General features: G+C 58.6%; 2 protein-coding genes across 7 annotated transcripts; one reads left to right on the top strand and one right to left on the bottom strand.

Moving 5' to 3' along the window:
• The first annotated feature begins 344 nt into the window (after positions 1-344).
• RPL36 (ribosomal protein L36) lies at positions 345-1,757 on the top strand. 2 transcript variants are annotated; one of them, XM_025365737.1, is made up of 4 exons: positions 345-451; positions 640-734; positions 1,213-1,347; positions 1,426-1,757. In XM_025365737.1, exons 2-4 carry the CDS (start codon positions 642-644, stop codon positions 1,513-1,515), a joined length of 318 nt encoding a protein of 105 aa, XP_025221522.1. In that variant the 5' UTR covers positions 345-451; positions 640-641; the 3' UTR covers positions 1,516-1,757. The 2 variants fall into 2 exon arrangements, with proteins under 2 accessions (XP_025221522.1, XP_025221521.1); XM_025365736.1 differs by having other exon boundaries at positions 425-447.
• Positions 1,710-25,042, bottom strand: LONP1 (lon peptidase 1, mitochondrial). Of its 5 annotated transcripts, none has more exons than XM_025365721.1 (19): positions 24,481-25,036; positions 24,176-24,288; positions 20,410-20,498; positions 19,359-19,478; positions 17,594-17,825; positions 14,755-14,816; positions 14,099-14,228; positions 13,467-13,550; positions 12,181-12,401; positions 10,516-10,654; positions 8,746-8,924; positions 6,412-6,499; positions 5,966-6,088; positions 5,772-5,888; positions 4,440-4,580; positions 4,129-4,294; positions 3,311-3,528; positions 3,067-3,231; positions 1,710-2,094 (listed from the first exon to the last, which is right to left on the bottom strand). In XM_025365721.1, exons 1-19 carry the CDS (start codon positions 24,602-24,604, stop codon positions 1,912-1,914), a joined length of 2,694 nt encoding a protein of 897 aa, XP_025221506.1. In that variant the 5' UTR covers positions 24,605-25,036; the 3' UTR covers positions 1,710-1,911. The 5 variants fall into 5 exon arrangements, with proteins under 5 accessions (XP_025221506.1, XP_025221505.1, XP_025221507.1 ...); XM_025365720.1 differs by having other exon boundaries at positions 24,176-24,305; positions 24,414-25,036; XM_025365722.1 differs by having other exon boundaries at positions 24,176-24,305; positions 24,515-24,631.

The raw sequence follows: 25,042 nt of genomic DNA on the forward strand, positions 1-25,042 counted from the left end.
TGGTCTCGAGCTCCTGACCTCGTGATCCACAAGCCTTGGCCTCCCAAAGTGTTCAGATTACAGGCGTGAGCCACCGCACCCGGCCTAATGGGCGTTTTATTATTCTCGTTCTACAATTGAAGAAATTCTGGGGGATGACGTCGTCGATGCAGGGTCGGCCAGAAATCGGCGGAGTTGGCTTTCCTACTCATGTCACAAGCAGAGGGAGGAAGGCAGCCACAGTCACCTCCACTGGTTCCGACTCCAGCTCTCGGGCTCGCAGGAGTAAACGCGCATGCTCAGGGAGCTCGGTCGCACATGCTCAGTGAGACCGCGGGGGGAAGACTCCAGCCGCCAGGGGGAGCGCGCGCCGTTCTTGCCTCTCTGGCATGCGCCTCCTGAGCCGAGTAGATATCCCAGAGTTCCGCTCGCCGCCAGCCCTTCCGCCGGGGCCGCCACGGGAGAGCAGTAGGTAAGTGCTTTCCCGCACTGCCGGGATCCGGCGCCATCTGCCGCGATCCAGACTCCCGGGTCCTCTGTGCGGGTTGGAGGATGGTTGGTTGTGGCAAGCGAGGCTGAAGAAGCCGGGACGCGGGTCTCTGGGCCTCGGGAACCGAGCCTGTACTCACCTCCGCCCCTTCTCCCCTCCGCTGTCCGCAGCCATGGCTCTACGCTACCCTATGGCCGTGGGCCTCAACAAGGGCCACAAGGTGACCAAGAACGTGAGCAAGCCCAGGCACAGCCGCCGCCGCGGGGTGAGTGCGGGGGCCGCGCGGAAGTTGTCGGGGGTTTCTTGGGGGGTGGAGGGCACGGCTTGGGCAAAGGCTCTCGCGTTGGGGTGCGGAACTGAAGGGGGCGGCGGCAATCCACGCTGGGGCAGAGGGAGCACCTTGAGAGCGGCGCGGGGCAGCGGGTTTGGGGTTCTGACGTATGAGTAGGAGTTCGCTGATGGAGCTGGCCCGAGGTTGCGGTGTGTGAGGTTGGGGGATTTCAGGTGTGTCAGTGTACTGGGCTCCTTTATTCAGGCGCGTCTTGCGAGTGTTGCGGAGACTGGGACTTGGGGAGGATGGGAGCTGCTCCGGGCGCGGTGAAAAGCGCTAGGGGTTAATACCTTGGTTCTCACAGCTCCCTACAGAGGGGAGGAAGTAGCCAGGGAAATCGTGGCAGCGCGAGAAGCTGCTTAAGTAGAATGCAGGGTTCCCCCTACCCTGACGGCCGCCCCTTTCCCCCCAGCGTCTGACGAAACACACCAAGTTCGTGCGGGACATGATTCGGGAGGTGTGTGGCTTTGCCCCGTACGAGCGGCGTGCCATGGAGTTACTGAAGGTCTCCAAGGACAAACGGGCCCTCAAGTTTATCAAGAAAAGGGTAGGTGGGCGCTGCTGGCCGAGGGGCGGGATGGGATGGGAGTTGGGGCCGGGCTGACGGCGGCCTCGTCCCTGGCAGGTGGGGACGCACATCCGCGCCAAGAGGAAGCGGGAGGAGCTGAGCAACGTATTGGCCGCTATGAGGAAAGCTGCTGCCAAGAAAGACTGAACCCCTCCCCCGGCTTCTCCGTGAAATAAAGAACAGCTTGACCGAAGCCCTGGCTCTGCTGCTGTCCGTGGGTGGGGGGTTGTCCGCCGTCCCCTCTGGTGCCCGCCCTGAGCCACACCCTCTGTGGGTGCTGCCTGGCCGCGAATCAAGCCCTGGCCCACCCACCCTTCCTGGGGCAGATGAGGCCGCCGCCGTACTGGAAATGACTTTAATCATTAAATAGATAGTTTCTGTGCCAGACACTGATTAAGCCGATTGAGGTCCCTGGGATGTGGGTCACTGGACCGAGCTGCTCGATCGGTGGCTCCGCTGCCAGGCCCGGGTGCAATCCCCGCAGCGCTCAGTTCCAGCCCACACAGGGCCTGACATCCGCTTCCTACAGTCCCGGGGCAGCCGTCACCGCTCCACAGCCAGCGCCTCTGCCTCTGCCTGCTCGTCCGGGAAGGCAATGTCGAAGATCTCCCGGTAGTGCTCCACGAAGTGCACCTCCAGGCCCTCGGTGATGAAGGCTGCCAGGTCGTAGAAGTCCTTCTTGTTCTCAGCGGGCAGGACAATGCACGTCACCCCTGCGCGCTTGGCCTGGGGGCAGAGTCATGGTCAGCCCTGCCTGGGCCTGTGGGAGGACAGCAGGTGTGCTGTCCTCCAGGAAGGAAAGGGCTTCTAAGCAGGATCCCCATCCTGGGGGGGAAACAGGCTCAAGGCAAACCATTGACCTTGGCTCCAACAGCCTGAGAGCAGGAGCCAGGGCCTCCCAACCCATGGGAGCAGTCTTAGGGCTCCGGATGAGCCACACCCCCCCGGCCTCACCTCCAGGGGTCAGGCACAGTGTCTGGGGCCTGAACACGGGCCTGTGAGCATCTGAGCCTGGCCTGCTCTGCCCCCAGGCCCTGCAGCACCCCTCCCCAGCTCCGGAAGCTACACAGGTCTGCCAGGCACAGCCCCTTAAAAGGACAGCAGTTTGCACTGTCACTGCACACTGCCTCCAGGGACAGTAAGCCTCCCAATTTGCCCCACCATCCAGGTCGAGGTGGTCGTGGCCACTTGACCACGCCTCCCTCATAATGGCATATCCTGGCTGACTCCACCAGGCTTCCTGCACACACGGCAGGTGTGGTCCAGTCTGGGGACAGGCAGGGCTAGGAGAGAAGAGCGGGGACAGTGGCACTCCAACCTGCTCAGCACCCTAAGAAGAGGCCAGCCCCTGGGCCGGGAGCTCCAAACACTCCCTACACCAGCAATGCCTAAACCTTGTCCCCATCTCCAGCCTCCCGCTTGCTGCTGGGCTGCCTGGGAAAGGAAGCAGGAGCCACGCCCCCGGCCCTCTACTGGGGCAGCCAGTGGAGGTGCTAGAATGGAACCCACACGACTCGCTGTGGAGAAGGCAGCTGGGGCGGTCAGCTTAAGGCCAGCTCCAGGCCAGAGAAACCTGAGTCCAAAGCCCAGGGCTTCCCTCTTTCCTGGCCCACACAGAGGCTGCGTGGTGGGAACTGGGCCTGTCCCTTGGTGGTGTGGGCCCTGCCAGTGCTGTGGGGCGGGCACAAGGACACTCACCGCAATGGTCTTCTCCTTGATGCCGCCAACAGGCAGGATCTTGCCCGTGAGGGAGACCTCGCCAGTCATGGCCAGGTTCTGCCGGACGGGCCTGCCCATGGCCAGGGACAGCAGCGCCGTGACGATGGTGCAGCCTGCGCTCGGGCCGTCCTTGGGGGTGGCGCCCTGTGGGGGGGTGTGGGGAAAGCGGGTGAGTAGGTGGCCAGCAGCCCAGGGGCGGGGCGGGAGCGGGTGACGCGGTTACCTCGGGCACATGCAGGTGGATGTGTGAGGTCACCAGGTAGTTGTTGGCGGGGGCGTGCTGCATGAGGAAGGCCCTGGCGAAAGTGTAGGCTATGCGGGCGCTCTCCTTCATCACCTCCCCCAGCTGGCCTGTCACCTCCAGGCTGCCGTCCTTGTCACCCTTGGCGTCCTTGTCCTGTGGCCGCCTCAGGGATGTCTCCACAAACAGTGTGGAGCCTCCTGGAATGGGTGTGGAGCTGTGAACACGGGAGGCCTCAGAGCCCGGGCTGGCGCTCACTCCACCCCTCGGGGCCACCCTGACCACTCCTGCCCCAGCTCAGCATCTTGGTGCCCCGGGTAGGGGCTGTGTCCCATTAGGAGCCAACCCCTTTGCTGCGCTGCAGGTTCCTGGCCCTCTACGCCCCCCCAGGGCAGTCCCCAGCAGCTGCCAGCCACAGAGGATACCCCCAGGGCTACAAGGACCCCAGCTACTGCTGCCCTGCCCAGAGACACAAGCCCCTCTCCAGCCCCTCCCACACCGCCCCCTTTGCCCTCTCGCCTCCTTTGTGTGTGGTGGCCCCAAGGCCCGTCTGGATGAGCTCATGCTGAGGGACCCCTTGTCCCCACCTGTAAGCCTATCAAAGTGTCACCCAAATCCATAAGGCCCATGGTGTGCTGCCACCCCTGTGTGATCACAGCCTTCCCCTCCGTCAGTCCCAGACGCCCTGGGCTGCCCACACCGCCCCCAGCGGCCAACTGCACAGGTGTGCAAGGTGGGACCTGCTTGTTCTTGGGTAGAAAAGGGAATGGCTTGGGATCTCCTCCCGCCACTACACTCACCCATGGCGGTCCAGGCCAGCCCCATGACCACGCCGGGTGGCGTCACGTCGTACATGCGCTCCACAGTGAACACGGGCTTCCCCACGAAGTCCTGGAGGTTCTCGGGCGTCACCTCCACGGACTCAGCCTCGCCGCTGACGATCTTGTAGGCCGATTTCCGCAACACCTGGGCAGTCAAGGCAGCACGATGGGGATGGGGTGGTGGGGTGATGAGCGCGGGATGGTGGGGTGATGAGCGCGGGAAGGTGGGGTGATGAGCGCGGGATGGTAGGGTGGGCGGCAGGTGCCAGGAGGGCGGGGCGGCCGCTCACCTTCTCCACTTGCTTCTGCAGGTTGCGGACGCCGCTCTCGCGGCAGTACTGCTTGATGAGCAGCGTCAGCACGTCCGACGACAGCTTGGCCTTGCTCTCATCCAGGCCACACAGGGCGCGGGCCTGGGGCACCAGGTAGCGCTGCAAGGGCGGCCGTCAGGGTTGGGTCTGGAGGGACTTTGCCCACCAGCTCAGTCCAGAACCTGGGAGCCAGTGCCTTTTCCATGGCCCCCAGACCCTGGCCTGGAAACAAGGTCCCTGATGGTGAAACCAGGACCTGGACATACGGCCCTGCCACCCGCCATGCCCAGAGGTCTGAGGCCTTTGCCTGTGCTGCGTCCTCTGCTTGGATCCACTTTCTATTCCCCAATGGCATCTTAGATACCACTTCCTCCAGGAAGGCCTCCTGGTTGGCTCTGGGCTGACCCCATACACAGACCCAGGGCCTGTAGGGTAGCTGACTGGTTACATGGCTGTTCCCCTCACCACATGAGAAGGGGGACTGGGTCATGGGCTCCAGGGTCAGCGACAGCCCCCCACAATTCTTGCCATAGTTCTGAGCTCTAACAGCATGCAGGGAGAGCATCTGTGAGACAGACAGAGCCATGCAGGCCACTCTACATTTGCCACTGATACTGGGGGGCATTCCTGATGCCCTGAGGGGTCCCCATCCCCCCCAGTCCTGTCCCAAGGAACTACAGGCCCGCCCCCTGGGGAAGTCAGGCTGGGAGCTGGACCCAGCAGTGGGCATTGAAGCCCCCAGGGGACACGAGGATGCTGGGAAGGCCTCAGGGGCAGGGACCAGTGCCCACCACTGGCTGTCAAAGCGCTCCTAGGGGAGAAATGCACTTTCCGGAGAGAAAACACATCAGGAATACGGGACCCCCACCTCCCCCGCAGAAACAGACCCCGCATGCTCCTCACTGAAACCACTCCTCCTTCAAGCCTCATTCCGGGGGGACCACAGGCCCCGCTGCTTCCGGGCTGCTAGAAACCTTCCCTATACTCTGGCTCAGGTGGGGGCCCGGCCCTGGGGCAGCCTGGAGGCCCCGCCCGGGAGACGGAGTGTGTGTGCGCTGACGGCCGTGTGGCCTGATGGTGGTGGGCGGTGTTTTGGACAGTCCCGGGCCCTAAACCCCGTGCCCACTCGTGCCACCCCACAGCTGCTCACAAGCATCTGGTGTGTCTCTCACGGCCGCATCTGCTCCTCTGGGCTACAGGTCCCACCTGTCTCTCCCGGGTCCGGGAACTCCCAGCGGCACGGCCTCTGCAGGCTCTGGGGGACACCCCCTGCTCCGGGCACGAAGACTGGCGGGGAGGGCCTGGGCTTACCTCTGCGATGGCCAGCTTCTCCTGGGCCACGTAGCCCGACACATTGATCATCTCCATGCGGTCTCGGAGCGGCTCCGGGATGGTGTCCGTGACGTTGGCCGTGCAGATGAACAGCACCTGGGGGAGGCGGCAAGGTGCTGGGGGACTGGCCGCTCACCCTCCCCCCGAGCCCAGGCCCCGGATGGGCCCCCCACCTTGGACAAGTCCACGGGCACGTCCAGGTAGTGGTCCAGGAAGTTGGCGTTCTGCTCTGGGTCCAGCAGCTCCAGCAGCGCCGACGAGGGGTCCCCTTGGTAGCCCCGGCCGATCTTGTCCACCTGGGGCAGCAGACAGCAGGTGGTGGCTCTCGCCATGTCCCTGGCCAGCCCGCCCAGTGGGGAGACCCTGGGGTCGGGGCTGGGGACGCCCTGTGTGAGAGCAGCACCCACACCCTGCCTTGGATGGGCAGCCTGCTGGGCACGGCTGTGGGTGGGAGGGAGCCGTCCGTGCCATCAGGTCCAGCGTCATGGCGACGGCACCTCAGTTGACCTAGGGATCCTGGGGCCTGGAGGGCTCTGGGCTTCGTCTTGCACACAGCCTTGCCTGGTCAGGGCTGCCTGGGACTCTGGGTTAGGAAGGCTCAGGGCCTCTCGGCACGCACCTCGTCGATAAGGATCAGGGGATTCTCCGTCTTGGTCTTCTTCAGACACTGGATGATTTTCCCGGGCATGGCGCCCACGTAGGTCCGCCTGCGGGCGCACAGCAGGGTCAGAGGCCACTCGGTAGCCTGGCTTGGCCACGACGATGCCGTGCACCCTCCAGGGCCATGGGGGAGAGGCCACCTGGACACCCAGGAGACGTGGCCGCAATGGGGGGGTAGGGGGGACCTGCTGGTAGCCACCGGATATGTGGCACTTGCAGGCATGCTGGTCACTTGCCCCGATTCGCCCTGTGCTCATGGGAGCTGGGGAGCACGGGGACATCCCCCCAGCTCAGATTCTGGGGTCACCGATTCAAAGCTAGATCTCCCTCAGTTCCGTCACTCAGCTGGCCCCTCCTACCCACGGTGAAAGCCAGCCAGGTGCTGGCAGCAGAAGGCCCCTACTCCTCACTGAGGGACGCCACGCACGCCGCAGCCCTCAGGCTCGGGTGACACTGGTCATGGCCTGCACTGGCTCTCAGGAGGGCTTCCTGCAAGCTCTGCCCCAGCACAGGGGCCCGGCACGTGGCACGGACAGACAGAAGAGTCACAGGCCCCACGAGAGGCAGTGAGGAAGGCTCTGTCTGCGGGATGAAGACACGGGGGCAGGGACAGAGGGACTGAGACGCCACTGGGCTGTGTGTGCCACTTTAAGTGTGCGGGTGTAAGGAGCGTCTTAGGGAGAGGCCCGAGCAACGCAGGTGAGGAGGGAGTCACGTGGGGGTCTTCCAGGCCCAGGACACAGCCCGTACAAAGGCCCTGAGACAGGACCACGCCTGGTGTGTTGGAATAACAGCGAGGAGGCCGTAAGGCTGAGGCAGAGGGAGGAAGGTGAGAGGGGGAAGAGGGAGGAGGGGGAGAGGGGAAGGGAGGAGATGGAGAGAAAAGGGGTAGAAGGAGGGGAGAAAGAGGAGAGGAGAGGGAGGGGTGGGGCAGGTCATGCAGAGTCCTGTGGGCAGAGGAGGGTTTTGCTGCTATCAACAGTGATCCATCTCCCCGCAGCCAGTCTCCTGTCCTTGTCCTTGTCTCAGGAACCCCGAGAGACGTCAGCACAGACGCCTGCCCTCCCTGCAGCCTGGCTCCCTGGTGACTCCCTCCCAAGGCCGGAGGCGGCTCAGGCTCGTTCAGACCCCGCCAGGGTCTCTCCTCCGGCAGTGAGTGGGCCTTGTCTGCACCTCTAGCCATCCCTGAACCAGGGCCCAAGAGGCTTCAGGACCACCTCAAACCGCGTGCCCAGGAAGGAGTGGGTGCCCCCACACCCGCCCCTCCACCTTCACCCAGCTGCTCCTTCCTGCTCACACCCCCACCCAATCCAAGGGCCTGCAAAACAGGTCCCCTGTCCTCCCACTCAGACCCCCACCCCCCTGGTCAATCTGGGACCCCCAAAACTGCACTGGCCCCACCTCCTCCAGCTCCTCCCAACACCAGGCTGGTGAGAGTGGCCGCGCCCTGGGGACCGGACACGGCGCGGGCCAGCGTGCTGTCACCCTTGCAGCGGGCAGGCTGAGAAGGCCTGAGCCTGGGGATTCCAGAGCTGGGCATGTTTTTAGAGGAGCCAGAAATGTTCACTTCAAACCCGGACTCAAGTGAATGCCGTGCAGAATGGAAATAGGTGGTGGACTTAGCAGATGCCTCATGCTCAGCTTTCACTAGGGCTACGGTTTCTAAACAACCGTGGTCTACAGAGCTTGGCGAGGAGGGAAGCAGCAGAAGCCGCGCCTGGCTGCCCACCCGAAGGGCCAGGTGGGAAGGCGCTGAACGCTGAGGGCCATGGCCCTTGCTCTGGGCCTGAGGCCAGCTGGGAGGAGTGAGCCCACAGAGGCGCCGAGGTTTCTCTGGTGTGCGCAGCCCGGTCCTCACCGGAGACCATCTCTCCTGACTCCAGCCCACAGACTTCAGGGTGGGGGGTGGGGCCGACCTCACCCTGAGTCCTGGGGCATCAGCCACAGCCCACATAAACCAGCGTGTGCATGGCAAATGCTGGCCCTGTAGCTCTGGCCGGGGCACTGCAGGACCTGAGCTGGAATTACTGGGGGTGTCTACTGAGGGCCGGCCGAGATGTCTCTCTCCCAGAGGTCAGGCCATGGAGATTCCTGCCAGCGCTGTTTGAGCGCCTGGAATCAGCCAGGCCTGAGGTCCGCCACATGGCTAGACTTTTCAGTTACTCTAGCGTGAGTGGAACTGGCTGCCCACGACCCAGATTGCTCTACCCAATGTTAACGGTGACTGGAGAAGACGAAGCCCGGCAGCACCGCTGAGGGGAGCCGTGGGGAGAGCTGCCGGAGCCAGGCCTACCTGTGGCCCTTGATCTCAGCCACGTCAGTCATGCCCCCGACGCTGAAGCGGAAGTACTCTCGGTTCAGGGCGCGGGCGATGGAGCGGGCAATGCTGGTCTTGCCCACGCCAGGGGGGCCGTAGAAGCAGAGGATCTTGCCCTGGGTGGAGCCGCGGAGCTGGCTGACGGCAATGAATTCCTACGGACAGAGGCAGGCTCAGTGGGCGCGTGGGCTGGGTAAGCCGGGGGCCTGGGCATGACTCTTGCCACCTGCACACTGCCTTTCAGACGCCTGAGGGCTTCGGAAAGGGACCAGGATTGTCCGGGAGGCTGAGCAGATCAATACTGCCACTGGCCACAGGGAGGGGCAGCCCGTGACAAGAGCTCCATTAACACCAACAGGACAACTAGATGCCAGGAGACTGCGGCCGCCCGGCAGTGCCAGGCCCGTTCAGCAGTTCCCCACCTCCTAACGGGTCCCTTCCCCGGGACCCCAAACACCACTAATGCCCCACTCTCTCCAGCCCGACCCAGAGAGGCAGGCCCACTCTCCCCCTCCACCAATGCCTCTGGCTCCTTTTTTTTTTTTTTTGAGATGGAGTCTTGCTCTGTGGCCCAGGCTGGAGTACATTGGTGCGATCTCAGCTCACTGCAACCTCTGTCTCCGGCGTTCAAGCAATTCTCCTGCCTCAGTCTCTCTACTAGCTGGGATTACAGGCACAAGTTACCATGCCCCGCTACTTTTTTTGTATTTTTAGTAGAAGCGGGGTTTCACCATGTTGGTCAGGCTGGTCTTGAACTCCTGACCTTGTAAGCCTCGGCCCACCTCGGCCTCCCAAAGTGCTGGGATTAAAGGCGTGAGCCACTGCGCCCGGGCTCTGACTCCTGTTTTTAGCCTCTGACTCCCACTTGCCTGCCTGGTTTCTAATGTCTCAGGAGTGGTATTTTAAAAATTAATTTAAAATTAATTAATTTTCAGACAAGGTCTAGCTCTGTTGCCCAGGCTGGAGTGTAGTGGCGCCATCACAGCTCACTGAAGCCTCCACCTCCTGGGTTCAAGCAGTCCTCCCACTTCAGCCTCCCAAGTAGCTGGGACTACAGACACACACCACCACACCAGACTAATTTTTTTCTTTTTTTGAGACGGAGTCTCACTCTGTTACCCAGGCTGGTGTGCAGTGGCGCAATCTCCGCTCACTGCAAGCTCTGCCTCCCGGGTTCAAGCCATTCTACTGCCTCAGCCTCCCAAGTAGCTGGGACTACAGGCACCTGCCACCGTGCCCGGCTAATTTTTTGTATTTTTAGTAGAGACGGGGTTTCACTGTGTTCGCCAGGATGGTCTCGATCTCCTGACCTCGTGATCTGCCTGCCTTGGCCTCCCAAAGTGCTGGGATTACAGGCTTGAGCCACCACACCCGGCCCAAATTTTAAAATTTTTTGTAGAGATGGGGGTCTCCCTCTGTCACCCAACCTGATGTGCAGTGGTACGATCACAGCTCACCACAGCCTCAGCTTCCTGGGCTCAAGTGATCCTCCTGCCTAAGCCTCCTGAGTAGCTGGGACAAGCAGCCCCACCATGCTCGGCCTATCAGGCATGACTTCAGTCCATCTGGGAAATCCTCGAGCCCCCGGGGGCAGGGCAGGATGCTCCCTCCATCAGGATCCCCCCGACCAGCACCCCCAGGCCTACGAATTCACCAGGGGGCTCCTCTGAAATCTCAACCCACAGCACAGAGTCCTGGGCCCACTGCCCACATGCAAATCCACAGCAGGCCAGACACTGGGCTCACCAGGATGCGTTTCTTGACGTCCTCCATGCCGTAGTGGTCTTCCTCCAGCACTGCCTGTGCCCGCACCAGGTCCAGGTTCTCGTTGCTGTACTTGCCCCAAGGGATGGACGTGAGCCAGTCTAGGTAGTTGCGGGTGACACTGCCAGGGGAAAGATGAGAGATGCTGAGCGGAGCTCACAAGCTGCCCGTGTGTCTACTGGACTTGGCCGTGTGGTTGCCCGGGGCTTGAAACCATGTGTGGGGCCAAGCACAGCAGCTCATGTTTGTAATCCCAGCTCTTTGGGAGGCCCAGGTGGGAGGATCGCTGGAGCTCAGGAGTTCAAGACCAGCCTGGGCAACTCAGCGAGACCCCGTCTCTATGAAACAGTTTATGGGCCGGGTACAGTGGCTCACGCCTATAATCCCAGAACTTTGGGAGGCCAAGCCAGGCGGATCACAACGTCAGGAGATCGAGACCATCCTGGCTAGCACAGTGAAAAGCTGTCTCTACTAAAACTACAAAAAATTAGCTGGGCGTGGTGGCGGGTGCCTGTAGTGCCAGCTGCTCCGGAGGCTGAGGCAGGAGAATGGCGTGAACCCGGGAGGTGGAGCTTGCAGTGAGACGAGACACTGCACTCCTGCCTGGGCGACAGAGCAAGACTCCATCTCAAACAAACAAACAAAAATTTACAAACTGCCCTGTCCAAGGCACCCAGCGCAGGAAGGAGGGGACTGCTGGAGGTCCACTGCTGACTCTTGTCAGGAGAGCTGAGATAGCATGAGGTGGCTCATGCCTGTAATCCCAGCACTTTGGGAGGGCAAGGTGGGCGATCACTAGAGGTCAGGAGTTTTGAGACCAACCTGGCCAACACGGCAAAACCCCATCTCTACTAGGAATACTAAAACTTAGCTGGGCGTGGTGGCGCATGCCTGTAATCCCAGCTACTCAGGAAGTTGAGGTAGTAGAATCGTTTCAACCTGGGAGGTGGAGGTTGCAGTGAACCAAAACTGCACCACTGTACTTCAGCCTGGACGACAGAGCAAGACTCTTTAAAAAAAAAAAAAAAAAAAAAAAGCCAGGCATGGTGGCTCATGTCTGTAATCCCAGCACTTTGGGAGGTCAACGCAGGTGGATTATTTGAGGTCAGGAGTTCAAAACCAGCCTGAACAACACGGTGAAACCACATGTCTCCTAAAAATACAAAAAATGAGCGGAGCATGGGGTGCATGGCTGTAGTCCCAGCTACCTGAGGGATCGAAGCAGAATTGCTTGAACCTGGGAAGCGGAAGTTGTAGTGAGCCAAGATTGCACCACTGCACTCCAGCCTGGACAACTGAGCGAGACTCCATCTCAAAAAAAAAAAAAAAAACAAAAACACAAAACAGCCCTGGTGTAGAGCCAGGTGTCCCTGGGTTCAAATCCCTGGCACCACCTACCAGCTCATAGGCCTTGACCACTAATTCCACAGCCCTGAGCCTCGACTTCCTTGTAGAATGGAGATGGTGATGACGTGTCCTGCCCAGGAACAGGACTGATGCTCACTGGGTACCTTCTAGCCCACCACCAAGCACCTACCACAGCAAAAAGGTGCCACAGGGCTCTCCTGCTGGGTCCCCTGGCCTGCCCAAGACAGGGGCTGAGGAGGGGTTGCCCGAGGGCTGGGCCGTCCCAGGCCTGGCGCTCACTTGAATTCCGAGGAGTGGTTGTCCAGCAGGCCCAGCTTGCTCAGCTCCTCGTCCACAACATCCATGACATGCTTGGGGACCACGAGCTCCTTGAGGCGCTCCCGGAACTTCTCCTCGATGGCGTCCTTGTCGTCCTTCTCCAGGCCCAGCTCCTTCTTGATGATCTTCAGCTGCTCCTGCAGCAGGTACTTGCGGTGGGTCTGCTTGATCTTCTCCTCCACCTGTGGGTTGAGGCGCTGCCATCAGGCCCTGGGTCTGGGAAGGTGGGTGTGTGTGTCCCCGCACGAGTGGAGACCCTCTGCTCCCCCAGGACTCAGAAAAAAGAAACGAAACCCAGGGCAGGAAGCCTTTGGTTCCTTCCATCTTTTTTTTTTTTTTTTTTTGAAACAGGGTCTTCCTCTGTTGCCCAGGCTAGAGTGCAAAGGCACCATGATAGCTCACCATAGCCTCCACCTCCTGGACTCAAGCGATCCTCCTACCTTAGCCTCCTGGGTAGCTGGGACCACAGGCACCTGCCACCACGCCTGGCTCTAATTTTAAAATTGTTTATAGAGACGGGGCCAGGCCCCGTGGCTCACGCCTGTAATCTCAGCACTTTGGGAGGCCAAAGCAGGCAGATCACCTGAGGCCAGGAGTTCAAGACCAGCCTGGCCAACATGGTGAAACCCTTCTCTACTGAAAGACAAAAACTAGCCGGTGTGGTGTCACACGCCTGTAATCCCAGCTACTCGGGAAGCTGAGGTGGGAGGACCGCTTGAGCCCTGAAGGTGGAGGCTGTCGTGAGCTGAGATTGCGCCACTGCACTCCAGCCTAGGCGGCTGACTGAGACCCTGTCTTAAAAAATTCCAAAACAATGCTACAACTGTGAAGTGACTGAGCATCAGGCAGGCTGTGATCTGCCGAGTATCAGGACAGTGAGCCTCAATGGCTGGGTCTTAAGAAACAGCATCTAGACTTTTCCCAGGCTGCTTCCCAATTTCCAACACTGTCCTCAAGATGACAAAGGCAGAGGAATTCTTCCCTTGATGTGGGACGGTCCTGAGACTGCTCCACCCTGGGCTCATTACACTGGGACCAGCTTTAAGCTTTCCTGTTCAATGCAGAGAGTTCCACAGCCCAGGACGACAGAGCAGATGATGGCACGAAGCCCTCAAAACCCAGACAGGCCTTCTGGGCTTGCCCTGGTCGATGCCACTGGTCCCTCCGTGTGCTCCAGAGCCTGACTGATGTCACGTGGCCTGACGGGAAGGCCCCCAAGAGTGGCTGCGCCTCAGGCTCAGGCTCACCTCCCGCCCCAGGCGCTGCTGCAGCTTGCTCAGTTCAAATTCCTTCTTCAGCAGGGAGAGGGCCTTGTACAGCCGCTTGGGAATCTGCCGAGACAGGGAGGGCGGAAAGGATGAGCAGAAGTTGGTATCTGTGCATGTAGGGCCGAGGTGGGGGAAAAGGTGCACCCTGCGAGATGCTGCCAGGAGCGCCTGGCCACGCCACACCCAGCACAGAGGCGTGCGTGCCCTCCGCCCTGAGAAATCCTGTGCTGGAAACGCATCCTATGGATACCTCCGCAGGCCCTCCAGCTGCGTGCATGGGGACGCTCTCAGGAATGCCGCTCACAACAGCAAAAGACTGGCGATGCCCCGGGTACGCGGCCCAGAGGATCCCACTGAACCCGCAACAGTAACTCCCAGCTGAAGGCTATGTTGCCGCTCAAAGGCAGACGGATGTGGATCAAGGTACACAGCGGGAAATCATCTCAAAAACAGAGCCAGGGACACACGGCTGGGGGTGGATGGCGCACGGTGGAGGGGCGAGGGCAGGCAGGCACGGGGGAGCCGAGGAGTGAGGGCAGCTGGGCATGGGCGGAGCACAGTGGAGGTGGGTGCAGCCGGGTGTCGGGGGCTGTGGAGTGTGGGGTACTCACGTTGGTCTCTTCCAGGACGTCCTGCAGCTCGTGGGACTCGGCCCCGGTGAGCGCAGCGCCCATGTCGCTCAGGTAGATGGGGTTGTCCACCACCCGCTGGCCAGCCTGCATCATCTGCAGCACCGACTCCCTGGGGGACAAAGGGAGCCGCCTCGGTGTCCACGGCCTTGTACTCTGCTGCACTGCAGCCCCCTGACGGGGACCCAGCCCTCAGGGTCCTTGTCCCCTGTAGCTACAGGCAGGGCCTAGGGGGGCTCGCTGGGAGCAAGCTCTGCTGCTTGGTGCCCAGAGTTCAGGGCCCACCTGTCCTGGGCTGGAAAGACATGTGGCCTCCCCACATGCAGCCCCCACGGGAGCCGCGCAGTGACCTCACCTCAGCAGTCTGCTCCCCACTCCCCCAGCCAATGCCAGCAACAGCTTCCGGCCTCAGCAGAAGGGGACAAGGAACCTGGGCCTGCTGAGGCCCCGGGCCTCCCACCTGCCCCATGCCCCAGTGGGCAGCAGGCTCCTCCGCACAGGCCGCTCCCTGGGCCACGAATCCCTGCCCCAGGCGAGGTTTCCTCCCAGGAGGACGCTGAGGAAGCTCCCTACCCACCCAGCTGCAGAAAGAAACACAGAGATGCCCCCGCCTGGCAGCCGCCCGCACAGAGGCCCACCTGTAGAGAGGGTTCAGGGCAATGATGTCCCGGATGGTCTTCACGATCTCTGCGGTCAGGGCCTGCCAGGTATGGGGGCAGGGTCATTGAGGCCCAGCAGTGCTTCAGCAGGGGGTAGGAGGCATGGCCCTGGGAGCCCCACCCACCAGTTGCTCCATCAGCTGCCCCCCTCCCCTCCCCCTCCCAACTGGCCCTGGCCACGGAGGGCTTCGGAGACGGAGGAGTGCAGCCTAAACTCACTAGTCCCAGGGACACGGGACCAAGAGAGTCCAAACTAAAACCAAACCCTGTCTCCTTACCCCTCAGAGCCTTGTCCTTAGGACAAGCTATCTTGGGGGAAGAAAAGAGACTGCCTTTTCTTTCCTTTATTAATAATTTTTTTTTGAGAGACCAAGTCTTGCTCTGTCACCCAGGCTGGAGTGCAGTGGTGCGATCATGACTCACTGCAGCCTGGAATTCTTGGGCTCAAGCGATCCTCCCCCGCTCATTTTCCGGAGTAGCTGGGACCACAGGCATGAGCAACCGTGCCTGCCTACAACCAAATTTTCATCACCTGGTCTCGGCTGGGCATGGTGGCTCACACCTGTAACACCAACACTTTGGGAGGCAGAGGTAGGTGGATCACTTGAGGCCAGGAGCTCAAGACTTACCTGGCCAACATGGTGAAACCCCGTCTCCACTAAAAATACAAAAAAAAAATTAGCCAGGCACTTTGGTGGATGCCTGTAATCTCAGCTACTCAGGAGGCTGAGGTAGGAGAATCACTTGAACTCGGGAGGCGAAGGTTGCCATGAGCCAAGATTGCGCCAATGCACTCCAGTCTGAGTGACAGGGCGAGACTCTGTCTCCAAAAAAACCGTAATCACCCGGTCTCTAGTCTTTGGCTTTGACCCTGAACTGTCTGAGCTGACCCTGGTAGAAGGCACCAGAACTGGTCCACTGGAGGTCCAGGGCACTTGCTTTAAGAAAAACAAGTTCAGGCCGGGCGCGGTGGCTCACGCCTGTAATCCCAGCACTTTGGGAGGCCGAGGTGGGCGGATCACAAGGTCAGGAGATCGAGACTATCCTGGCTAATGCGGTGAAACCGTCTCTACTAAAAATACAAAAAATTAGCCTGGCGTGGTGGTGAGCGCCTGTAGTCCCAGCTACTGGGGAGGCTGAGGCAGGACAGTCACATGAACCCGGGAGGCGGAGCTTGCAGAGGGCCGAGATTGCGCCACTGCCCTCCAGCCTGGGCGACAACAGAGTGAGACTCCGTCTCAAAAAAAAAAAACCAAAAAAACAAAACAAGACAAAAAACAAGCTCGCTGCCCCTCAGGGGTCTTGCCAATTCTAATCACATCTGTCAGTTTGGTCACTGTCTTCCCCCTGCTGCAAGATTCTCACAGTGAGCGCCACTGCTGTGCTGCCCAGGACCGTGTAGCCACTGGTGGCTGTTAGAATTGTTTTAATTTTTAGATACAGGGTCTCACTCTGTTGCCCAGGCTGGAGTGCAGTGATGCGATCACAGCTCACTGCAGCCTCAACCTCCCGGGCTCAAGCCACCCTCCCACAGGTTGGACTACTGGTGTACGCCACCATGCCCAGCTAATTTTTTTTTTTTTTTTTTTGCAGAGACAGGGGTCTCCATATTGCCCAGGCTGGTTTTGAACTCTGCGTCTCAAGTGATCCTCCTTCCTTGGCCTCCAAAACTGTTGGGATGACAGGCATGAGCCACTGCACCCAGCCAGTAAAATGTTCCATTCTGTTCCTTGGCCACAGCAGCTCTACTTCAAGTGCTCAATACTCAGAGGTGGCCGGGCACAGTGGCTCACGCCTGTAATCCCAGCATTTTGGGAGGCCAAGGTGGGAGGATCACCCAGGGTCAGGAGTTTGAGACCAGCCTGGCCAACACGGTAAAACCTCGTCTCTACTAAAAATACAAAAATTAGCCAGGTGTGGTGGCGCGTGCCTGTAATCCCAGTTACTTGGGAGGCCGAGGCATGAGAGTCACTTGAACCCGGGAGGTGGAGGCTGCAGTGAGCTGAGATGGCGCCACTGCACTCCAGCCTGGGTGACAGAGCCAGACTCTGTCTCAAAAAAGAAAAAACAAAAACAAAAACAACTCATAAAGGCTAGCAGTACAGGATAGAAGTGCTGACCTCAAGAACTCAGGTGGGCCTGTGGACAGGACGGTTCGCCCCTCCCAGCGTCCACAGCAGACATCACCAGTTGATCATGGCACTTTCCCCCCAGGCTCTGCAATAGCCCGGGGAGGAGGCTGATGACACCAGGCACACAAGTAAGGTGCTGACATGCTTCAGGCCTTTGGTTAGCTTTGCTGACTGCCCCTACAGCAGGAGGGCAGGTGGCACCGCCAGGAGGCTGCCCACCTCGGAAGCTGACTCCTTGTGCCACCAGGAAGGCAGGATGGCCTAGGTTGGGGGATCAGGGTGGCCAACAGGCTGTTTCCTGTCCTACAGCCACCGGTCCCAGCTTCCCCTCCCTGACCTCCCGGGCCTGGTGGGAAGAAGCCGGGGCTGGAAGGTGTCTTGGTAACTGCTGGAGGCTTTGGCACAGGGGACACGGGCTGGGGCTGGACCTGGGTTCCAACCCTGCCTCCCTCTTGAGTAGCTACGGCTCCAGCAAATTTCCTGTGCCTCTCCCATCCCAGAGTCTTCCAAAGACCTCTGGGAGGAAAAGCACCCTCTTTGTTCCATTAGAACTGAGTTCCAGACAGGCCAGACCCTTGCTGAGGGGCTCAGGGTGGGAGACAACTCCTAGGAGAGGCTGTAGGAACGGCTCAAGGGAGCCCGTTGGGGAGGCGGCTGCGACCGCCCTGCGTGACACACGGACTCACTTTCACCTCCTCTGTGACCTGGAAGTCCTCATGGACGACGTTCTCCACCTCCACCATGAGCACCTCGGCCGGGAGCTCGGGGGCAGGCTCCATCGCCAGCTCCGCCGGGTGCCTGGCGCTCAGCTCGTCCTCCGCCTCCTTCTTGCCCCGCTTCGACTTCCTGCGGGGCTTGTGCTTGTTGTCCGCCTCCGGCTCCTCGGGCTCCACCTCCAGCTGTCTGCTGATATGGACTCTGACGCAGGAGCAAGGCAGGCGTGAAGCCACTGAGGCTGGGAGCTGCCCTGGCCCCGGCTGAGGCCTCCCTGGTGGCACAGGTGGTCCAAGGGTCCCGCTGAACCCAGACCTCTGGAGCCCCAGGGTGGCTACAGGTCCTCGGGCTGGAAACTCGAGCCGCTTTCTCGGGGCGTCCCAACCAGTGTCCCCTCCACCCCTTAGACTCCAGCCAGATTCAGGCATTCCCTGCGTCCCACGCCAATGCACCACTGTCCCCATCCTAAGTATCGGGGATAAGCTGCAGCGACAAGCCCCAGGGCCTCCTGCTGAAAACAGTGTCAGCCTGGCCGGGCACAGGCTGGTCTCTGAGACTCTGCGCCCTGGACTCAGCTCAGGTGGCTCCTTCCTGTCGATCAGGTCTCGATTTCAAGGACACCATTGCAAAGAATGTCCCCAAGCACTTCACGGAAGCTACCCACCTCCACCTCTCAGGCTGTCTACACCTCCCCTCAGAGCACCGAGCACCCTCCACCTCTCACATCGTCTGCATCTCCTCTCAGAGCACCGAGAGCCCTCCACCTCTCATGTCGTCTGCATCTTGCCTCAGAGCACCTAGCACCACCTCAACTCAGGGTCTCACTCTGCTGCCCAGGCTGCAGTGCAGTGGTGTGATCATAGCTCACTGCAGCCTCGACCTCCTGGGCTCAAGCAATCCTCCTGCCTCAGCCTGCCAAGTAGCTGAGACTACAGGAACATGCCATCATGTCTAACTTTTTTTTTTTTTTTTTGAGACGGAGTCTCACTCTGTCGCCCAGGCTGGAGTGCTGTGGCCGGATCTCAGCTCACTGCAAGCTCCGCCTCCCGGGTTTACGCCATTCTCCTGCCTCAGCCTCCCGAGTAGCTGGGACTACAGGCGCCCGCCACCTCGCCCAGCTAGTTTTTCGTACTTTTTAGTAGAGACGGGGTTTCACCGTGTTAGCCAGGATGGTCTCGATCTCCTAACCTCGTGATCCACCCGTCTTGGCCTCCCAAAGTGCTGGGATTACAGGCTTGAGCCACCGCGCCCAGCCATGTCTAACTTTTAAAAATGTTTTATAGAAACAGGGTCTTGCTGTGTTGCCCAGGCTGATCTCAAACTCCTGGGCTCAAGTGATCCTCCCACCTCAGCCTCCTGGGTAGCTGGGACCACAGGCATGAGCCACCACATCCAGCTAATTTTTCTATTTTTTTTGCAGAGATGGGATCTCGCTATGTTGCCCAGGCTGCACTCAAACTCCTGGACTCAAGCGATCCAACTGCCTTGACATCCCAAAGTACTGGGATTCCAGGCAGGAGTCACTGTGCCCGGCCCTGCAGCTCGCCCCTTTCTGAGACAGGAGGGGTCCAGAGGTGACACGTCTCACTCTTACCCCCAGGTCTGGCCTCAGTGCTAATAAGAACGCTGCGGGGCTGACAGACAAGGCAAGTTGATGCTGGGGCCTGGGGCATCCTGGGCTGGTCTCCTGCGTGCTACCCTGCCCTCCACCCCCCACTACCCCCACCAGCCACCCACCTTCTGTGTCCCATGACGATCATGCGCAGCTTGTCCCCAAGGTCCTGCATCTCATGGATCTGGGCAAATGTCCCCGTGTGGTAGATTTCATCCAGGTTCTCGACCACATCCGACTCGTTGCTGTGGAAGAGGAGCACAGAGGAACGTTGGAACACAGCTTGCATGCTTGGCAGGATGTCTCCGGCTGAGAGGGAGGAGGGAGAGAAAAGAAACGTCCCTCCAAATGCTACTGAAAACCCAGAGCGGCTTCCTTGGCTCCCACAGGAGCTCCAGAGCCTACGGAAGCTTCTGCCAGGTCAGGGCTGCCCTCAGTGGTCACAGGACCGGGTGGGTGGCTCCTCACTAAGTCAGCCACAAGGACATGGTCCAGATGGACTTTAAGTCTCTTCTATGCTCCTGTCACAGAGCCTGCATGGAATGCATACATGCAACTTTTTTTTTGAGATGGAGTTTCGCTCTTGTTGCCCAGGCTGGAGTGCAATGGTGCGATCTGGGCTCACTGCAACCTCCACCTACCAGGTTCAAGCGATTCTCCTTCCTCAGCCTCCCGAGTAGCTGGGATTACAGGTGCCTGCCGCCACGTCTGGCTAATTTTTTGTATTTTTAGTAGAGACGGGGTTTCACCATGTCAGTCAGACTGCTTTGAAAGTCCTGACCTCAGGTGATCCACATGCCTCAGCCTCCCAAAGTGCTGGGATTACAGGTGTGCGACACCACGCCTGGCCCATGGAACTCATTTCTACGTGGAGCCATGATCTCCGACCAGCTAGCTCGGCTTTCAGGCAGCCTCATGGTGCATCTCATCACCAAGGGTCCCTGAAGTTAATTTCCTCCACATTTTACCAATGCATGCAGTTTAGTGCTACAAGCTGAGTTCTTAGCCCGGGCTGAAAAGGCAGCCTGCCTGGCTCCTGGTCTTTACTCTGGAGGTCTTCCCTGGTTTCCTTGGGGTCAAGAGTCAAAAGTGCAAAGTACAAAGTAGGACTTGTGGTGAGCTGGACTCTAGGGCAACGTCAACAAGGGAATGAAGGAAAAAAAAAATCACACTTACTTGTCATCTCTCTTTAGAAAGACACCGACATAAGGCTGGGCGAGACGGACTTTCCTTCTTAGCAGCTCAACCAACTTCTTATTTTTAACCTAGCATGACAATGACCCCAAGGTGAAATGCAGGGTAGATTTTTTTTTTTTTCCTTTGAGACAGAGTCTCATTCTGTTGCCCTGGCTGGAATGTAATGGCGTCATCTCGGCTCACTGCAACCTCCGCCCCCACTGGGTTCAAGGGATTCTCCTGCCTCAGCCTCCTGAGTAGCTGGGATTACAGGCATGCACCACCACACCTAGCTAATTTTCGTATTTTTAGTAGCGACAGGGTTTCACCATATTGGCCAGGCTGGTCTCGAACTCCTGACCTCAGGTGATCGACCTGCCTCAGCCTCCCAAAGTGCTGGTATTACAGGCGTGAGCCACCACACACGGCCCAGGGTAACTTTTCTAGCTGACATTTTTTCACAGCAGCTCTAACGTTGTCTAGATTATTCTCTGGGGACACGCTAATCGGATCCGGGATACTAATCAACAGGGTTCGGGAACGCCGAAACCAAAAAAGAAAAAAAAGAAAAAAAAAGACTGGAGGCTAGGAAGCTGTGGTGGCGAATAGTGAGGCAGAATTAACTAGCTGCATTTTTCTTAGTGGTTTCCTCCATTCCCAAAGGAAATTCAAAGTAGACGGATGGTCAGAACCTAGAAATTGATTTAACATCCAGCTTCAAAAGGGATGTCCAGGGCAAACTGTCTTGGTTTGAAAATCAAAACCATTCTGCTTTTATTAATGTCAGAATAAACAAGTAATTCAAATGTGGCCCACTCCAGAGGTTAATGACTTCCTTTTTTTTTTTTTTTTAAAGTTTAACTCTGCCGCCCAGGCTGGAGTGCAGTGGTGCAATCTCGGCTTAATGCAACCTCGACCTCCCAGGTTCAAGCGATTCTCTCAACTCATCCTACTGTGTAGCTGGGATTACAAGTGCATGCCACTGCACCCACTAATTTTTGTATTAGTAGAGATGGAGTTTCGCCATGAGCCACCATGCCCGGTCCCTCCAATTTTCATTGAAAGTTACTTATCACATCATATGCTGTTAATTAATGATCAAGAACCCTAGGATCACAGCACATTCTCAACAGCAGGTTCAGGGCTAATGATGTCTTCTAGGAAGCATGTGAAGCAGCAAGGAGCTCACCTGATTTCTTTCAAGTCTTCGTTAATTCACTGGACAGACCTTGATTAAAGGTAATGGCCTGGCCAGGTGTGGTGGCTCATGCCTGTAATCCCAGCACTTTGGGGCGCTGAGGCACGAGGATCACTTGAGCCCAGGAGTTTCAGACCAGCCTGGGTAACAGCATGTCCTCATTATACTCAGAAGTCGCTAATGAGGACAGGACCTTCTAGAGCAAGTTGGCCAGACAGTCAAGCACAAACTGAAGAGTAAATCAAGCTTTGCTAACAATTTCAGAAACATTTCTTGGGTCCCCAAGAAGTTGCCCCCCAATTTCCCCTCTGCCAACAGCTGATAGCTGCATCCTTGGCATCTGCCTCCTGGCCTTGGCAGGATCCATTTTTGATTTACAACGCATCATCAACCAGAAATATAACGAGAACCACCTGCCAGTCTCCCAAATACTATCCGCAGCCACTCATTCAACCCTCCTGGCTAGCTCCACGTGGGCAGTCTGAACTCTTTTAGAAGAATCATCTCTCTGCTCAGGCCCTGGGAGCAAGGGGCATCTGTCGCTCTGCAGAACTGAGCGGACCAGACCTGATGAACACCATCGTGGCTCCAGAAACCTGGGAGGGTAAAGAGAACTGCCCGGGGTGAAGTCAAGGATGGGAAAAAGGCCTCCGGGGCAGAGTCCTGAAATGTCAGAAGTACACCAAAGAGGAAACAATATCAGGTTATTACTAAGGCAGGGCCTCATTTTGGTGCCCAGGCTGCAGTGCAGTGGTGACACCATGGCTCACTGCAGCCTTGATCTCCCAGTTTCAAGTGATCCTCCTGCCTCAGCCTTCCAAGTAGCTGGGATTACACATGTGAGACATCGTGCCCAGCCCACATCGTCTCATTTAAGTCCCACAACAACTCTAATAAGATACTAATACGTCCATGTCACAGATGAGAACGTGGAAGCCAAAGGAATAACTTGAAGGTTATGGAGCCAGGATAGGACCCCACAGGGTCTTGTTCTGGGGCCTGCATCAGTAACTACTACTAAACATCAAGGAAAGACCTTGGGGCTGGGCGCAGTGACTCACACCTGCAATCCCAGCACTTTGGGAGGCTGAGGCAGGTGAATCACTTGAGGTCAGGAGTTCGAGACCAGCGTAGGTAACATGGTGAAACCCTGTCTCTTCTAAAAACATAAAAAGTAGCCAGGCATGGTGGTGGGCGCCTGTAATCCCAGCTACTCCGGGGGCTGAGGCAGGAGAATCACTTGAACCTGGGAGGCGGAGGTTGCAGTGAGCTGAGATCGCGCCACTGCTCTCCAGCCTAGATGACAGAGTACAACTCTGTCTCAAAAACAAAAGCTCGGACACACAAACTGACAGCGTTGGAGAAGCTCCCTCTGTCCCCTCTCCACTGTCTTTTGCCCCTCTGAAATGGCCTTTCCGTTCCCAACAGATCCTTGAGATTTGTTTATCAGAGTCTGGAGGGTGAGCGCAGAGGCTGACTCACTGCGTGACCTTGCTCCCCGCCAGTTAAGAGATAACCTTCCCATAGATCCCAGTTTCCACATCAGTAGTTTTTTAAGGGAAGGGGAGCTAGGGGAGAAGGCTCTTGGGGCCTTCCTACTCTAAAAGCTCAAGTTCCTTACACTCTGCTTTCTCCCTATTACATCATCTTGCTCCCTCCCCACCCCCAAGGCTCTTAGTCTGAAATGATCTAATTTCTACCACCGGAACATAAGTTAAGGCCAGGGACTGCATGACTTGTTCATTACAGTATTCTCAGCACTTGCTACGTGGTAGGAGGTCAAGAACACATTGAATAACGTCCTCTTCCCACCCTCCTAAGCCTCCTGTCCCATCCACGCTCTATTATTTCTCGTAATTGTTGCCTTCTAATACAATATCGTCACTAATCATCTTTATTGCCTGTCTCATCCTGCCAGAACGTAAGCTCCAAGACAGATTTTTTTTCTTAAGAGTCAGGGTCTCGCCATGTTGACCAGGCTGGACTCCAGGGTTCAAGCAATCCTCCCACCTGAGCCGCTGGAGTAGTTGGGACTAGACCGCGAGCCCATGCCCAGCTTCAAAGGCATAAATTTTTCTGTTTTGTTCACTGCCATATCCGCAGCACCTAGAACAGTCTCTGGCAAATAAGCAGCAATCAATCAAGAAGTATTTGTTTAAGAAACGAATGAATTCTGATCCCAGTGAGGCTCGTAACCAGACGGCAGACCGCCTGGGGCAAGGTGGTGGTACAAAACTTGTGCCAAGTGAGCAAAAAACTAACAGCGCCGTAACACTACTCTGGTCCCTCCCGGCCCCGGATTTCTACGACCGGGGTTCTAAGTGGATAATCCTAGGCTCTTCGGGTTCAACTCCTCTCATCTAACAGATCCTAAGAAATTCGAAAGGGGAGGACTTTGGCTCAAGGTTGCCAAGCTAGTGGTGAGCAGACAAGGATTCGAACTGCACCCTTTGAGAAACTTCATGTCTGAAAAAGTTGCGAAACACGAGGGCGCTAAAGTGATCCCACGGTTCAGCCCGCTGCTTGCAGAGGTGGGAAACCTGAGGCCGAGGCGGGGACTCCCATTACCTCGATAATCTTGATAAAGCGCGGGAACACCGGGTTGCGGGTGATGGCGATGAGCGGCAAGTGCGGGAACACATCGGGGATCGTCATGGGCGTGAGAGCCGTTATGACCGGGCCTTCCCCGCCGCCCGCGCTGCCCCCCGCGCCCCCGGCTCCTTCCTCTGCACCGCCCTCGGAGGCGTCCTGGCCCCCCGAGAATGCTCCTCCGCCGCGGCTGTTCGCTTCCCAAAACCCTCGCCACTGGCCCCCAATTACCGGGCCTCGGCCCCACAGTGCCCAAGGAGGAAAGGCGTCACAGGCCCGCCGGCCTCGGAACAACCACGCTGCGGCTGCAGTGGAGACCCGCCCCCCGGCGGCGGCCAGTATCGGCCGCCGCAGCGCCCAGCACCGCGCCGCTCCCCACAGTCGCACGTAGCCTGTGCTCGCCGCCATAGCCCGGCCATACTGGCGGCGCACACACCTCGCGTCATTTCCGCTCGCCGTGGAACGCACGTGACTCCTGGCGCGTGCCTCGGGACCCGATGGGGGCGAGGCCCAAAACAGCTGCCTCAGGGGGCGGGGCCTACACGGAGAAGAGGAGGCGGAGTTCGAGCGACGGCATCTTCTCCGCCTCTTCCGGTCTCCTACTTTACGCGCCCAAGGCGTTTTCCGGTCACGTGGATATCTGTGGGCACACGCCAGCGCCGGTACAAAACATCGTATTGTTGCAAACGCAGCGTTTAGGAACTCATGAGCAGCCTGTGCACACGCTTAGGCGCGTGGACGACATGCGCATGCTCAGACTCTAGACTGGCCACGGGTGGCCGGGTGCGCATGCCCAGGCTCTGAGCGCGCGTTTGTGCGCGGATTCAGGCCTCCCGGGGTTCGTCT

The sequence above is a fragment of the Theropithecus gelada genome, chromosome 19, assembly GCF_003255815.1.
Source record: "Theropithecus gelada isolate Dixy chromosome 19, Tgel_1.0, whole genome shotgun sequence".
Taxonomy (NCBI): Eukaryota; Metazoa; Chordata; class Mammalia; order Primates; family Cercopithecidae; genus Theropithecus; species Theropithecus gelada.